This window comes from Anabrus simplex, chromosome 10 (assembly GCF_040414725.1).
Source record: "Anabrus simplex isolate iqAnaSimp1 chromosome 10, ASM4041472v1, whole genome shotgun sequence".
In the NCBI taxonomy this organism is placed as follows: domain Eukaryota; kingdom Metazoa; phylum Arthropoda; class Insecta; order Orthoptera; family Tettigoniidae; genus Anabrus; species Anabrus simplex.
Window position 1 is genome coordinate 31,039,041 of NC_090274.1, and position 14,298 is coordinate 31,053,338.

At 40.7% G+C, this 14,298-nt stretch overlaps 1 protein-coding gene across 1 annotated transcript; it reads right to left on the minus strand.

The window, feature by feature from the left end:
- Positions 1 to 537: 537 nt before the first annotated feature.
- On the minus strand, positions 538 to 13,481 carry LOC136881947 (UPF0389 protein CG9231). The gene is made up of 4 exons (XM_067154414.2): positions 13,324 to 13,481; positions 12,395 to 12,541; positions 2,575 to 2,668; positions 538 to 1,179 (listed from the first exon to the last, which is right to left on the minus strand). Exons 2-4 carry the CDS (start codon positions 12,531 to 12,533, stop codon positions 984 to 986), a joined length of 429 nt encoding a protein of 142 aa, XP_067010515.1. The 5' UTR covers positions 12,534 to 12,541; positions 13,324 to 13,481; the 3' UTR covers positions 538 to 983.
- Between the last annotated feature and the right edge of the window lie 817 nt (positions 13,482 to 14,298).

The window sequence follows — 14,298 nt, forward strand, 5'->3', positions numbered from 1 at the left end:
CATCAGTTTGAAAGGATTTAGACTTAGCTTGCAAACACAGAATACATTTTTCAACATCACAATTATGAATATCACTTTTCAGTTCCATCCTTCAAATCCTGGTTATCTCCTGTCGTTTGTCACGTTGTCAGCTGGTACACATTAATATAGCAGTGTTCTGATGGGGTATTGCTGAGAGAGAAACGTGCAGTATACAGAGTGCTAAATAGCATCTATTACCACAATACAAGGCATGCATAGAGTAATTGCAAGTAGTGTATATCCATAGTCACGTTTCTGTATACTGATACAATATCGATGATGCCATCTTGTCATGGAGTATACTTGGAAAAACAAAATAGTAAAACAGATTACCCCAAGATGAGCACATTTCTTTTTTAAAAGAGTTGTTTTGAAAATAATCCACCCAGACCCTGGACAACGGTCTAGAAAAGGAAGACGTCTGGTCACCCTAATCTTGGCAGATCTTAAATCTTGATGTGGAAGTGTAGGATAAGAAGGAAGTTGGATAAACACAGGGAAAAAAAGAAAGATGAATACAGGTGAAGCCATGTGATTGTATTACTTGTAATTTCATGACTTGAATTCCATAGCAGGTACAAAACAAGCAGTATATAAAGTTAATAAAGTACAAAACTTGTACATCATATTATTGTCGGTAGTAACTATGCTAAATATCTATCACAGTGAACAACTAATATGTACATAAATTATTAATTCATCAGTCAGATTTAATAAACTCTCAAAGTGCATCTAGATATTATGCTCCTCGAGCATTGTACAGTCTTTCAGACCATGTGTCCGATAATAATATAATACATGGTATTTTGAAGTAGCTGATACATGGCAATCAAAGAAATGCATTTCTGAGATTCTTTGCCAGGTAGAGTCTTCGTCAACCACCGTTAATTTCTTTTGCTTTCACAATAAAATACATGAAAGCAGGAGGAACAAGGCAGGATTTATACTCTTGAATATTTTGACTAGACATCAGGTTTGGAGGATTCACCGTTGATCTGTCGGTGCCAATCCAGGTTCATCTTCTGCACTGACTCCCCTCGTTTAGCCGCCTGCTTGCCGCTGTACACAAAGGCAACGGAAGCAACCACGGTTGCCAACATCATGTAGTTAGAGACCTTGATACGAATCTTATTGCGTGCCTTCTCCATCATTCCCTGCCTGTAAACAAGATCAATGAAACTTTGTATTTTCATTTTCTTTTTTCCTCTACTGAACAGTATTATTGCCTAACACATTTCTCTCATCCCCTTACATAATCAATCAAACCAACCTCAATGACCACATAGATTTATCTTTACTCCATCCTTTTGCCATTAAATATATTTCTTTTTGAGAATACACATGTTAAGAAATGTATTGTTCCACCTTATCAATACCACTAAATTTTTGTGCACCATTCCACACATTTTTAATGAATCCCGTAGAAGGTTTACTCTTATGCTAAACATCAGGAATGTGGGTTAGGATCTACACTAAATTCACTGAATTTAGTCAGTTTTCTCATCATTTGAGATGTTCTAGAGGGTTATTATTTATCAGTGTATTTAAAAGGTGGAATAACTCACTTATTATTTGATTTACTTTAATCAAAGTTCAAAAGGGACCCATAAAATGAATGTCTATAGATTATTATTTATCACTAAAAACAATGTCTTACAGGGTACTCGTTAATTCAATCCCACACTTTTATTTCATCAAAGTCATTAGCTCACATTTACTTCCTAATATACAAAAATACAGTATAAGATGACGAAGAAGCACTTCCCCTCCCCTCTGGACTGAACAGAGTTAATGTGTAAAGAATTCCCGTCATGTCCCTACATAGCATCCAGGACAATAGCAAGGGAACTGGCCTTTCTCAAAGTTATTAAATGGACAGTGGGGGACTAGTACAATCATAATTTGTCTCACTTGTTCACAACACCACCAATTCACTATCTATGACAAGTTTATGCAATGTAAACACAAGATTTAAAGTGCTTTGATAGAATCTGATGATGTTCTTTTAGGAACAAAACATGACATTCCATTATTAATTGAATATTTTATTTTTCAAAGCATATTCTAATGGAATCTGTTACTAATAAAATGTTTTCTTTTCCACGTATTTGCTAGTGTTTTCTTAATCTCTCATTAGTTTTGACTGACTGAAAAACTTGAAGGTTATGTATGCTTCAATTTAGGAGGTGGTAGGTTTGAACTTCACCACTGGCAGCTCTGAAGATGGTTTCCATGGTTTCCCATCTTCACACCAGATAGATTTAGAGCTATACCTTAATTATGGACACAGTTGCTTCCTTTCTAATCCTAGCACTTTCCTATCCCATTTTCACTAAAAGTCTATCTGAGTTAGTGCAACGTTGAACCACTAGTAAAAAATGGAGGTATCATTTAAAGAAACAAAGTGTCTTGAAAGGTATCCTCATCACTCCAAGTTAATGCTGTACCAGAGAATGGTCTTAACATGAGAAGTCTGCATAAGAAGGAGGAAACAATGGAATATCTACATTATATTTATTGACTTTTAATTTACTGATTAAAGAGCATACTTACGGAACGGTTGGAGGAACATCTTGTATTCTGGGGAATTTTCCAGCCCACACGAGGAATCGCTTCTCCAAATTACTGACTTTGTGGTTCATACCATCTGTAACAAGACAAGGGAATGAATCAAATGAGAGTAGAATATTGACAAGTTGGCAAAAGGGTAAACTAAAGTAACTATAAAAATTGATAGTTTTAGGTTTTTACACCAACAATAACAAATTTGTTCTTCTACTTGGTAACAAAAGCTTGTAAGTCAGTTCTGAACAGTCTTGTATATAATACCAGTTGTAACTTCAAAAGATGATCAAATATCTGGACGTCAGAGGTATGTGACTCGTTTTGTATATTTCACAGGAATAACAATAAGCTATGTGATACTACCGTATGTACAAGGAGAACCCAGCGATAAACAATGGTAAGTGATCATACACAGTTCAACCTTATGCCGTCTGTCGCATTCCTTATCTATTGACTCTTACGATAGTTTACCATGACCAGAACTGCTGGTTCGACCTGCCTTAAAAGTACCAAAATATTCGCTTCAACAGCTTCTTTCTACTCTCATGTAGAGTTAGTGAAATGTCACTTGAGACAGTTTAGTCTGACGTTCAGATATTTCATATGAAACAAACACGTGACCTGTTAAGAATTTTGTTGTGAATAAAACTTCAACATGATAATGTGAAGGAAACATGTACACCCAATACAAACATTTCTACATGTCAATTGAAAACTGAATCAAATAACTGAGAGAAAAGACAAACAAAACTGAATGTAACTTCATGTTTTTTCCTTCAGCTTCTTTGGTAACATGAAGATGTATCTAAATAATTAATAACATACCGGTAATTAAATCATTTTGCTTATGTTTAAAGAACTCTTTCTTAACACGTTTTATAACAAGTATACGTCTGATGATTTCATTCTTAAAGAAATAAAACATTTTCTTTCATTTATTTGTGGAATATTAATACAATTTTATATTTAAAGAATATTATTTTGGCTCTTTTGTAAAGTTTATGACCAAACTCGATAGCTGCAGTCACATAAGTGTGGCCAGTATCCAGTATTCAGGAGATAGTGAGTTCAAACCCCACTGTCGGCAGCCCTGAAGATGGTTTTCCGTGGTTTCCCATTTTCACACCAGGCAAATGCTGGGGATGTACCTTAATTAAGGCCATGGTTACTTCCTTCCCACTCTTAGCCCCTTCCTGTCCCATCATCACCGTAAGACCTATCTGCGTCGGTGCAACATAAAGCAAATTGTAAAAAAAAATGTTATGATTTGCTGTTACATTAGTTTCACACTAAGCCCTCGGTAGGTAAGGACATGAAAGAAACTATTACTCTACTATTGTAGGTGTTTGCCTAGCCAAGTATCTATAAATATTTTCCAATTACAAATCGACAGGATTGTGAAAGTTTGTTTAACTGATGGTTCAGCCAGTGGCGGCCGGTCAGTACGTGCTACCGGGCTCCAGCACGTAGCTTGGAACTGTAAGGAATATTATTTATGTACAGTACAATTATCCTGGTGCCTTTTCGTTGTTTTGAGTACGATATGAATTTGTGTTTTGTGAAAATCAGGACGAGATCTGTCGAACACCTAGCGCCGTTCTCCCGGGGAACAAGGCTCGTGCTCATGTGAAGTGAGCCCTTGCCTGTAGCCTGAAGGAAGCAATACGCAGGCGCAGCCAAGATTGCAACACTCCCCCTAGCCGGCGAAGTATACCATAAACCGGGATCAACTTTCACTGATCCCGTCTATAGTTACTTCCTCTCCCGCAAGGGGATAGAAGTACTCGATGTCTCCTGCTACCTTGATGTTGAACGTGGTAAGCGAGTCTGCCACTAGAGAGTAGCATCGTCTGGGCTCGAAAGTAAAGCGTAAGTGGAGGCAATCTATCTCACACATACTTATTAAAATATCCATCTTCCTTTTGTGTCAAAAATAAGAAATTCGTAGGTGAGTCAAAGAATCTTTGACTGACCCTAAATGTCATCCCGCATTACAATGTAATTTACTCTGGTGAAATGAAATAGCGTATAGCTTTTAGTGCCGGAAGTATCCGAGGACATGTTCGACTCGCCAGATGCAGGTCTTTTGATTTGACGCCCGTAGGCGACCTGTGAGTCGTGATGAGGATGAAATGATGATGAAGACAACACATACACCCAATGATGGTTAAAATTCCAGACCCTGCCGGGAATCGAAACCGGGATCCCTGTGACCAAAGGCCAGCGCGCTAACCGTTTAGCCATGGAGCCGGACATTTACTCTGGTAATAGGGGAGGTGTCAATGAATCAGTTGGCAGCTCTTTCAGTTGCTTTGTGCGGTTTTTAATCTCGCGGTTATATTACCGGTGCGTGTTTTTTCTGTCATTGTGTTAGTGCTAAAATTTATACGGAGATTTATCAAATTATTTATCCACTGCGGTGTATATAAAGTGAAATTAAATTAGTGTTATTAGTGGGGATCTATATGCCCACGATTCTATTTGCACTGATGTAAGTTGCGCCATTAGGTTAGTAGAAACAATATTAATAAATTATTTATCTCGTAGACAGTTGTCGAAGAATTCATCTGCTTCCAAATTAATGTTGTTTTTGTTTGTTCTGAGTTATGAATTGTGAGAAAAGTTTGTATTATTATTATTATTATTACCAAGTTTGAAGTATGCGTTGTTCATCATGGCAATATGCAGATTTAAAACAGCGTATTTAGCTTGTTTTTTGTAGCACGTAGGGCGACTTTTTCACGAGCCGCCACTGGGTTCAGCATAAAGAGCGCATCATTTCAGGAGAAGAAATACTGCCTCAAAGAATGAGATTGTATGAGGGAAAAGAAGGAAAAGGAAGAGCAAAAAATAAACAACTCTGTTTCCTGCCAGAGGTAGTAAGATTTTTTAAAGGCAAAAGAAAATCCATTCTACAAATATCGATGACATTTCTGGTGACACATCTGGTGTTTGCCCAACAAATAAAATAAACCTTAGTCACAGATCACTCTATAATATCCATTTCTCTGTCATCCTGCAGAGTAAAAGAGAATGTCCGGTGGTATTTGAAGGTGCTCAAATATGTCAGCCTTGTATCTATAGATTTACTAGCACGTAAAAGTACTCCTGCGGGACTAAATTCCGGCACCTCGGCGTCTCTGAAAACCGTAAAAGTAGTTTATGGGACATAAAGCAATTAACATGATTAAAAACAGAATATCAGAATTGAACCCATACAGCCTAAATGATGGCAAAACAATATGCCTCCATATGGTATTTGCAGTCATATGAATTATTATTATTACTACTATTATTATTATTATTGTTGTTGTTATTGTTATTGCTTAAGAATAATGCCTGACTCATTGGCTGAATGGTCAGCGTTGAGGCTTTGGTTCAGAGGGTCTCGGGTTCGTTTCCCGGCCGGGTCAGGGCTTTTAATCGCATCTGATTAATTCTTCTGGCCCGGCGACTGGATGTTTGTGTTTGTCCCAACACTTTCCCCTTCATATTCAAACAACACACTACAGTACCAACCACCACAGAAACACGCAATACTAATTACATCCCTCAATATAGGGTTGCGCCGGGAAGGGCATCCAACCGTAAAACATGGCCAGATCACATGGTCACCACAGTTCGCACCCGCGACCCCACAGAAGTGGGAAAAGCGGAGGAAGAACAAGAAGAAGATTATTTAATAGACTAGTGTCCAAAAGTTAAGCATAATCACTAAACGAGGCCATACCGTCTGAAAGGAATGTCAGACGGATTGCTGAACAAACGGAAGCTGAATCACACACCATATGTCACACAACTGGTCCAAAAAAACAGTTTCAGAAAGGTTCTGATAGCTAAGGTACACCTTTGACAACAACAAAAAAACTTGGTGGCAGTCGATCCCATTCCTCCGAAAGGGCAATGCGAAGGACTTGGAGGGTCCTTGGTGGAGGCTGACGGGATGCAATTCGTCTCCCCAATGTATCCCAGGTATGTTCTACAGGGTTCAGATCCGCAGACCTCGCTGGCCAGTCCATGCGATCGGTGTCCTCCCCAGCCAGAAATTCATCCACCAGAGCAGTGCGGTGCGGTCGGGCATTATCGTCCATTAAGAGGAAGTCTGGACCAACCGCGCCTCTGAAGAGTCGAACATGTAGTCTCAGTACCTCATCCCTGTATCTCCGAGCGTCAACAGTATTCCTCGGACCACCCATGAAGATGTGCAGGTCCGTACGGCCATTCAACATGATGCCGCTCCACATCATGACGCCACCGCCACCACCACCACATTGGTCCCGTTCCACGATGTTCCTGTGGTTGTATCGGCTACCCGGTTCTCTCCAGATTAATGTGCGACGGGAATCGTTCTGCAAACTGAAGCGGGATTTATCTGTGAAGAGCACATGCCTCCATTCATTCATGGTCCAGGTTCAATGTTGACAGTTTCACAGTAAACGGGCCCGTCTCTGTGCTGAAGTGAGCGAGACGTACACCGTTGGACGTCGGGCAAACAGCCCTGCTATTCTGAGCGTCCGATACACAGTTTGCCGGGAAAGGCAACCGCTGAGACGGCTGCAAGCTCCGCCGACAATTGTCTTGCGGGTGAAGTCCGATTTCGTCGGGCGGTTAAGACCAGATATCGGTCCTGCTGTGGGGTGGTTACCCTTGGTCGACCTGGTACTGGCCTACGACTAACATCTCCTGTGTCTCGAAATCGTCTCCAAAGCCTGGAAATGACACTTCGTGGCACATTCAAGGATCTGCGACTTCGGTCTGTGTCTGGCCTGCTTCCAGGCGGCCGAGTATTCTACCCTGCAAAAAGGGGTCCATGTGGCGCCTGGAAATGACACTTCGTGGCACATTCAAGGATCTGCGACTTCGGTCTGTGTCTGGCCTGCTTCCAGGCGGCCGAGTATTCTACCCTGCAAAAAGGGGTCCATGTGGCGTCGTTGTGCAGTTGTGTTGTCACGTTCACCATGAGGCTACACTCCACACACTATAATAGGGCAAACACGACTGAGGGAATAAAGAGCGCAGGCACTAGCTGTGTTCACCTTGCGGTTACGCCGCATCAAAGCAGGGAACACTCCTTTCCTATACAGAGCGAACACGTAAGGTCGATAGATGCCTGCTCGTACAGGAAGGAAGAAAAAGTACGTAATTCAATAGCTGCTCTGACGTTGGCAAGCCTTGTTCAGTAAACTGTGACGTCATCCAAGCAGCGCCATGTTGAATTTCCAACGTATCTTTCGCCTTTCGTGAATAGAAGTTTTACGCAGCACTGCTTACAGAATACGCTTAAAATGTCTGAAAAAACGCTGTCATACAAAAATACTTCCAGGAAAGTGGCAGGACCCTCGAACGAGCGTCGGTGTATTCAAAGAGGGCAATCCTACTAACATTGAGGCAATGATATATCAAACATCGTCATTGACTTCGAAAGGCCGGCAAGAGAAGTACCGATTCGCAATTGAAGAATGGACAATGTAATCAGAGAGGGCAGCAAAATCGATCATTACAAGGCTGTTCTCTATTAACCTTGATTATAAGGACGTTCTGAAGTTTAATATGGAGAAGTACGACATTGATATCGACAACTGAAAGGATGAAGCATCTGATAGGCCGATATGACGACATCCTGTCGTTGGTGGCCACAAATTTTGAACAACGGCGACGCAGGCACGACCTTGATTTTTAAAAATATTTCAGAAACGAACAAGAAAATCCGAGAAGAAATGACCACCAGATTGTACTACAACAGGGGGCTTTGGCAATTTTGATCTGCCAGCATTGTGATTCTATAACATTGGTCTCTTCAGCCACCTAACAACTTATTGCTTTATAATCGATTATTTGCTTAATTCAGAAGATACCATTACAGGCGCCAGCGAGTGAAAGCTTATGATAGGGTTGCCAGATAGCCCGATTTTGGTGGGATGTCCCGATATTTGGCTGTTCAATTGTATAATTTCCGGTCTATCACTTTGTGGTTCAAGTTTCCCTATTTGTATACAAATAATCCCTCTTGCCATTTTAATTTACTTCCAAGCTGTTTTCTACTGTAGTCTTCCATCATTATTTCATGAAACAGAAATTAGTACGATACCTATATTATTCTGTACACTCTTTTGCTTATGATCATATCTCTGAGTTATCGATTATTACCGTACTTCTTTAATCGATAATAACAGATCATTCTTGAAGCAAGACCAACCACAATTTTCTACAAGACCAAGACTGGCTACAATCAATACAAAATAACAGAAGACCTGGAAACAACAATAAGGAAAAGACGGTTGCGATTCTATGGACACATGGTCAGAATGGATCCAACAAGGTTAAATAAACAAATTTTTAATAAAATATACTACTTGAAGAGCCAGTGGGGATATGCCAAGGAGATGAAGGAAGAACTCAAGAGGTTAGGAATTGCAGATGAAGAATGTCGTGATGGAGACCAATTCAGGAAAAGACTTTCCAACATAAAAGTTCTGGTTGAAGAAAAGAAAGAGCGCAGAGGGGGAAGATGGACTGAAGAGAGAAGAGCGCAACATTCTGAAAGAATGAAGGCACTGTGGAGAAAGAGGAAGGAAGAAGGGATGATTAGAAGGAAGTGAAGTGGTATTGGCGTGGTTCTAAGTTTGGCCGGTTCGCAAGAAAGAAAGAAGAAGAAGTCTAATTTATAATCGAATGAAATCACCTTCAGATCCTCTTTGCTTTAAATCGATTTATGTTGTGGATATTGTTGGAGATGGTTTTGTGCTGTACCTGATTTGAGTATTCGATACGATGATGATAAAACTGTGAAAAAAAAATGAATGTAAAATTCATCATCTCTAAAAAAGAAAAGGCGTGAAGAATTCTATTGGCATGGTGTTGGCTATCCCTGTTTCTAATGCAAACGTAGAACGTGGTTTTACTTTATGAAAATGGAGTGGTCTGACTGCAGAAACAGGTGTTCTACAATTCCGATGAAGTCAGGATTTCAAGTGTACGTAAGTGAACTCCAAAATGTCATAACTCTTTTAAAAGAATTGTTTCATTATCCCGTTCCTCTACCGGGTCGGGTATAAAGTGAGATGAATCTTCGTAGCGAGTTTTTACGACCAGATGTCCTTCCTGACGTCAACTTCGGAGGAGTTTATTTATTTATTTATTTATTTATTTATTTATTTATTTATTTATTTATTTATTTATTTAATCCGCTTACCTTCCAGGATTGGCGTTTTCCTAGGACTCGGGGAGGAAACCATCTCTACTACCTCAAGGGCAGTGTCCCGGGGCGTGAGACATTTGGTCGAGGATAAAACTGGGAAGGAGAAGGACCAGTATCTCTCTCAGGTGGCCTCACCTGCTATATTTTCCCCCTGTGGGTGGGGGCGGTAGAATAACACCCACGGTATCCCCTGCCTGTCGTAAGAGGCGACTAAAAGGGGCCCCAGGGGCTCTGAACTTTGGAGCGTGGGTTGGCGACCGCGGGGCCCTCAGCTGAGTCCTGGCATTTCTTCCACTTACTTATGCCAGGCTCCTCACTTTCATCTATCCTGTCTGATCTCTCTTGGTCAACTCTTATTCTTTTCCGACCCCGACGCTATTAGGTTTGCGAGGGCTAAGGAGTCTTTCATTTTCACGCCCTTCGTGGCCCTTGTCTTCCTTTGGCCGATATCTTCATTTTTCGAAGTGTCGGATCCCTTCGATATTTTCCCTCCGATTAGTGTTATATAGAGGATGGTTGCCTAGTTGTACTTCCTCTTAAAACAATAATCACCACCACCACCATCACCTGCTATGCTGAACAGAGGCCTTGTGGGGGATGGGATAGAGAAGAAAGAGTAAAGGAAGAGGCCGTGACCTTAAGTAAGGTACCGGTACCATGCCGGCACCTAAGTAAGGTACCGGTACCATGCCGGCACCGTCTCCGAAAAATTGTAAAAGTAGTAGTTATTGGGACGTAAAAACCAATAAATAATAATACATATATGTCTTCCCCTAACAGGAAAGACGGATGAAGAGACGTGAATTTATAAGGAATGTTTTCACGACCGGATTTCCTTCTTGTCACTAAACTCACCCACCTGTGGGGAGGGGGGGGGGCGGTAGAATAACACCCACGGTATTGCCTGCCTGTCGTAAGAGGCGACTAAAAAGGGGCCCCAGGGGCTGTCAACTTGGGACCTCAGCTGAGTCTGAGTCCTGCCATTGCTTCCACTTACTTGTGCCAGGCACCTCACTTTCATCTATCCTATCCGACCTCCCTTGGTCAACTCTTGTTCTTTTCTGACCCCGACGCTATTAGAGCACTCGAGGCCTAGGAGTCTTTCATTTTCATACCCTTCGTGGCCTTTCCCTTCATTTTTCGATGTGTCGGATCCCTTCCATTTTTCCTCTCTGATTAGTGTCATATAGAGGATGGTTGCCTAGTTGTACTTCCTCTTAAAACAATAATCACCACCACTCACCAAACTCAGTTGAGGAGCTAATGAAGATGAAATGAATAATGGTAAATGAAAATGGGTACGGTAGTGGAAGGAATCACTGTGGTCTATGAATAGGAATTCTATCGGCATTTGCGTGGAAGTGAAAAAGGGACACCAGACAATCCATTCTCAGGACAGCTGACGGTGGGGTTCGAAGTTACTCGTCTTCCGAATGCAAAGCTTGGTTCAGCAGTCGCTCCGCTCGGTAATAATAATAATAATAATAATAATAATAATAATAATAATAATAATGGTATTTTGATCTGACACCATCAAAACTGCCTGTGCATCAATTTCCACGCCCCGTTTAACTCTACTAGATGATTTTAAAAAGTGGAATTCTAGTGTGTGACCTGTTCCCGAGCTTTACAGTTTATCGAATTAACACCGAGTGTGTCACCAGAGATATTTTAGGTGCAAATAATGTGCTGCGTAAAGTGTCAAGCATGATTTTCTTTCCACCCTTTAGAAATCCGATAAACTCTTCCGGATTTGAATTCGCAATCTTGGGAGATCTACTCTGTTACTGATCAACAGGAGCAAGAATGATCGTGATCGTAAAGATGATTTAGAGAAGAAGTAAAATGCCGTCACCGAGCCAGTTGGCCGTGCGGTTAGGGTCGCGTAGCTGTGTGCTTGCATTCGGGAGATAGTGGGGTTCGAATCCCGGTGTAGCAGCCCTGAAGATGGTTTTCCGTGGTTTACCATTTTTCATATCAGGCGAATGCTGGGGCTGTAGCTTAATTAAAGCCGCGGCCGCTACCTTTCATATCCTAGCCCTTGCCCATCTTCCGTCACCGAAAACCTCAACGTATTAGTGCGATGTTAAATCACTAGCAACAGGAAAAAAAAAATGCCTATAAATGCCCTCGATCTTTGAAGAAACATGTTCAGAAAAAAAAAAAAAAAAAGTTCAAGAGTAACTGGTGAAAGGAAAAGCTGAAACGTGGAAATAAAAATGTCATAGCATCAACATCTTAAAAGGGCAATGAATAATTTCGTTATCATACTGAAAATGAAATGGCGTATGGTTTTTAGTGCCGGGAGTGTCCGAGTACATGTTCGGCTCGCTAGGTGCAGGTCTTCTGATTTGATGCCCGTGGACGACCTGTCCGTCGTGATGAGAATGAAATGATGATGAAGACGACACATACACCCAGCCACCGTGCCACCGAAATTAACCAATGATAGATAAAATCCCCCCCCCCCTATCGGGAATCGAACCCGCGACACTAACCATTTAGCCATGGAGCCGGACATGACACTGAAGAATTACATGTTCGGTATATTTCTGGTTAAGAGTAAGTTTGTTACAAGAAAGCAGAATCTAATGAAGATGTAAAACTTACCCTTTAAAACATTAAAAGGCTCACTGGCCACAGTCTTCACAGTTTTTTGACACGTTCCTGTAGACACACTACTTCTTTGAATGAAAGATTGCAAGGGTTGCTGCCCTTTTGTCAATATCGCCCGTACAGCAGAAGACATTCTGAACACTGGAACAAAATACAACTTAGTTATTTATAACTGTCAACCAGAACGCGATAATTCTGTTTACACCGCAAGTTGTGAGAGAAATAACTTAGTAAACAAATAATCTAAATATAACAGTGCTGAAGTATAACTTTCCGTATCAATTTCACTATAGTTTATACTTGTGGTTTCGAGTATCCAGTTCCGAAAGGAAAACGCTTTAGGTTATGTTATGGTTGGCTGATATGAAATCCAGAAAGTAGAAATATACCAACAAAGGCGTACAAATGATACTAGAGATTTAAACAAATGAACTAAGATGCCCCCTTTCTTCTGTTTCCTAAATATTGCACGAATTTAAAATAATTTCCTCTTAATAACAGCCTTAGCGAAACAAAACAAAAACTACCCCTCAGTGGGACTCGATCCCACAACCATAGGCGTAGAGATCGAGTGTCTCACCAACAACAGAGACATGTAGCCGGTAATCGTGTCTTTCTTTAAATATAGAAGTAAATATTTGATTTCTAAATAAAAACAGTGAAATTACCGGTACTGGAGAAACAGGCATCGTATTCTACCAGGCCTATATTAGTAAGGCCCACATATAAATTATTTTCAAAAATAACATTTTTTCAAGACAATATTTTCAGACCAACATCCAGAAAGACTTATTAAAATAAATATTACACCATTTTCGTACTATTCACTCTCTTCACCTAAATATAATTTGTAGTTATTAGGTCTAATTGTTCCACGATAGCTCGTAATTTACTATTACACGAGATATATTTATTGAACTTACCTCTTCGGATGTCTGTAAACAAAAGTGTTTACTGGTATGTGTATTTATACACAGCGACACTATCAACAGCAATTACAAAGTGAACTGTCAAGTTGTGCCCTCCACACCGAGTTTTATATTCACACTCCCGCTGCGCGTCTCGTCGCTGATTGGTTCGACCTTCAAAACAAACACTTTGTCAACAACAGTGCTGCCAATCTGTTTGAACACAACAAAACATATCTCAATCTTACAATCTTACACAACACAGAAAATGGGAATAAGATCCCTTAATAACGCACAAAACTGGACATTTCTATATTCAATAATCATGTAATTGTACGACAATATTTTCTTGAATCCCTTTCACGTCGTCTTTACATTCATGCGTAGCACTTGCTCAGTTGGTTACACTGGTTAGGGAGTGCGTGACATAAACATTGTTATCTAACCCCTCCAGCTCGGATGGACTTAATTAGAAGAAAAAAAGAATCGCATTCAGAGGAGTGGAGGACGACGAGTTCCCTCTCACGTCCTCTGTATGGCTGCTTAGCTTTCGTGACCTATTTTCTACTGCCGCATGCAGCTTGTCACGTAGGCAAGTTACCGAACAAAATTATTCGCACGAAAGGGAATATCGCTTTCCGTCCACCTGCTTAATGACCTACAAACAATACTTATTCTGGCCTTTTGCCTAATAGCTCTGCGACATTGCCAGTTCATTAACCCCAAATACTCCCGACGCTAAAATGGTACGTAACTAAAATGGTGTTTATTTAACACTACAGCCCAGCTTTCTTTATTTGACACATTTATCTCCGAGATATATCTTCGCAACTTTCTTGGTTTTCAGTGTCAATGACTATGGTGTTGATTTATACAGAATGTCAAACGAAGAGAATAACTATCTACTAGGGGTCTATATGGTACTGGTTCATTTGGCGTTCCTTTGAACTGGTCGGCTCTGCAGTTGCATCTGCACATAGTCGTCCAGAA

Excerpts from the sequence above, each read along its gene's own strand:
- LOC136881947 (XM_067154414.2), bottom strand. The coding sequence starts at position 12,533 with ATGTCTTCTGCTGTACGGGCGATATTGACAAAAGGGCAGCAACCCTTG. Across the intron at positions 2,669-12,394 it reads GCCTTTTAATGTTTTAAAGG|ATGGTATGAACCACAAAGTC; the intron begins GTAAGTTTTACA and ends GTCTTGTTACAG. Across the intron at positions 1,180-2,574 it reads GATGTTCCTCCAACCGTTCC|GCAGGGAATGATGGAGAAGG; the intron begins GTAAGTATGCTC and ends TCTTGTTTACAG.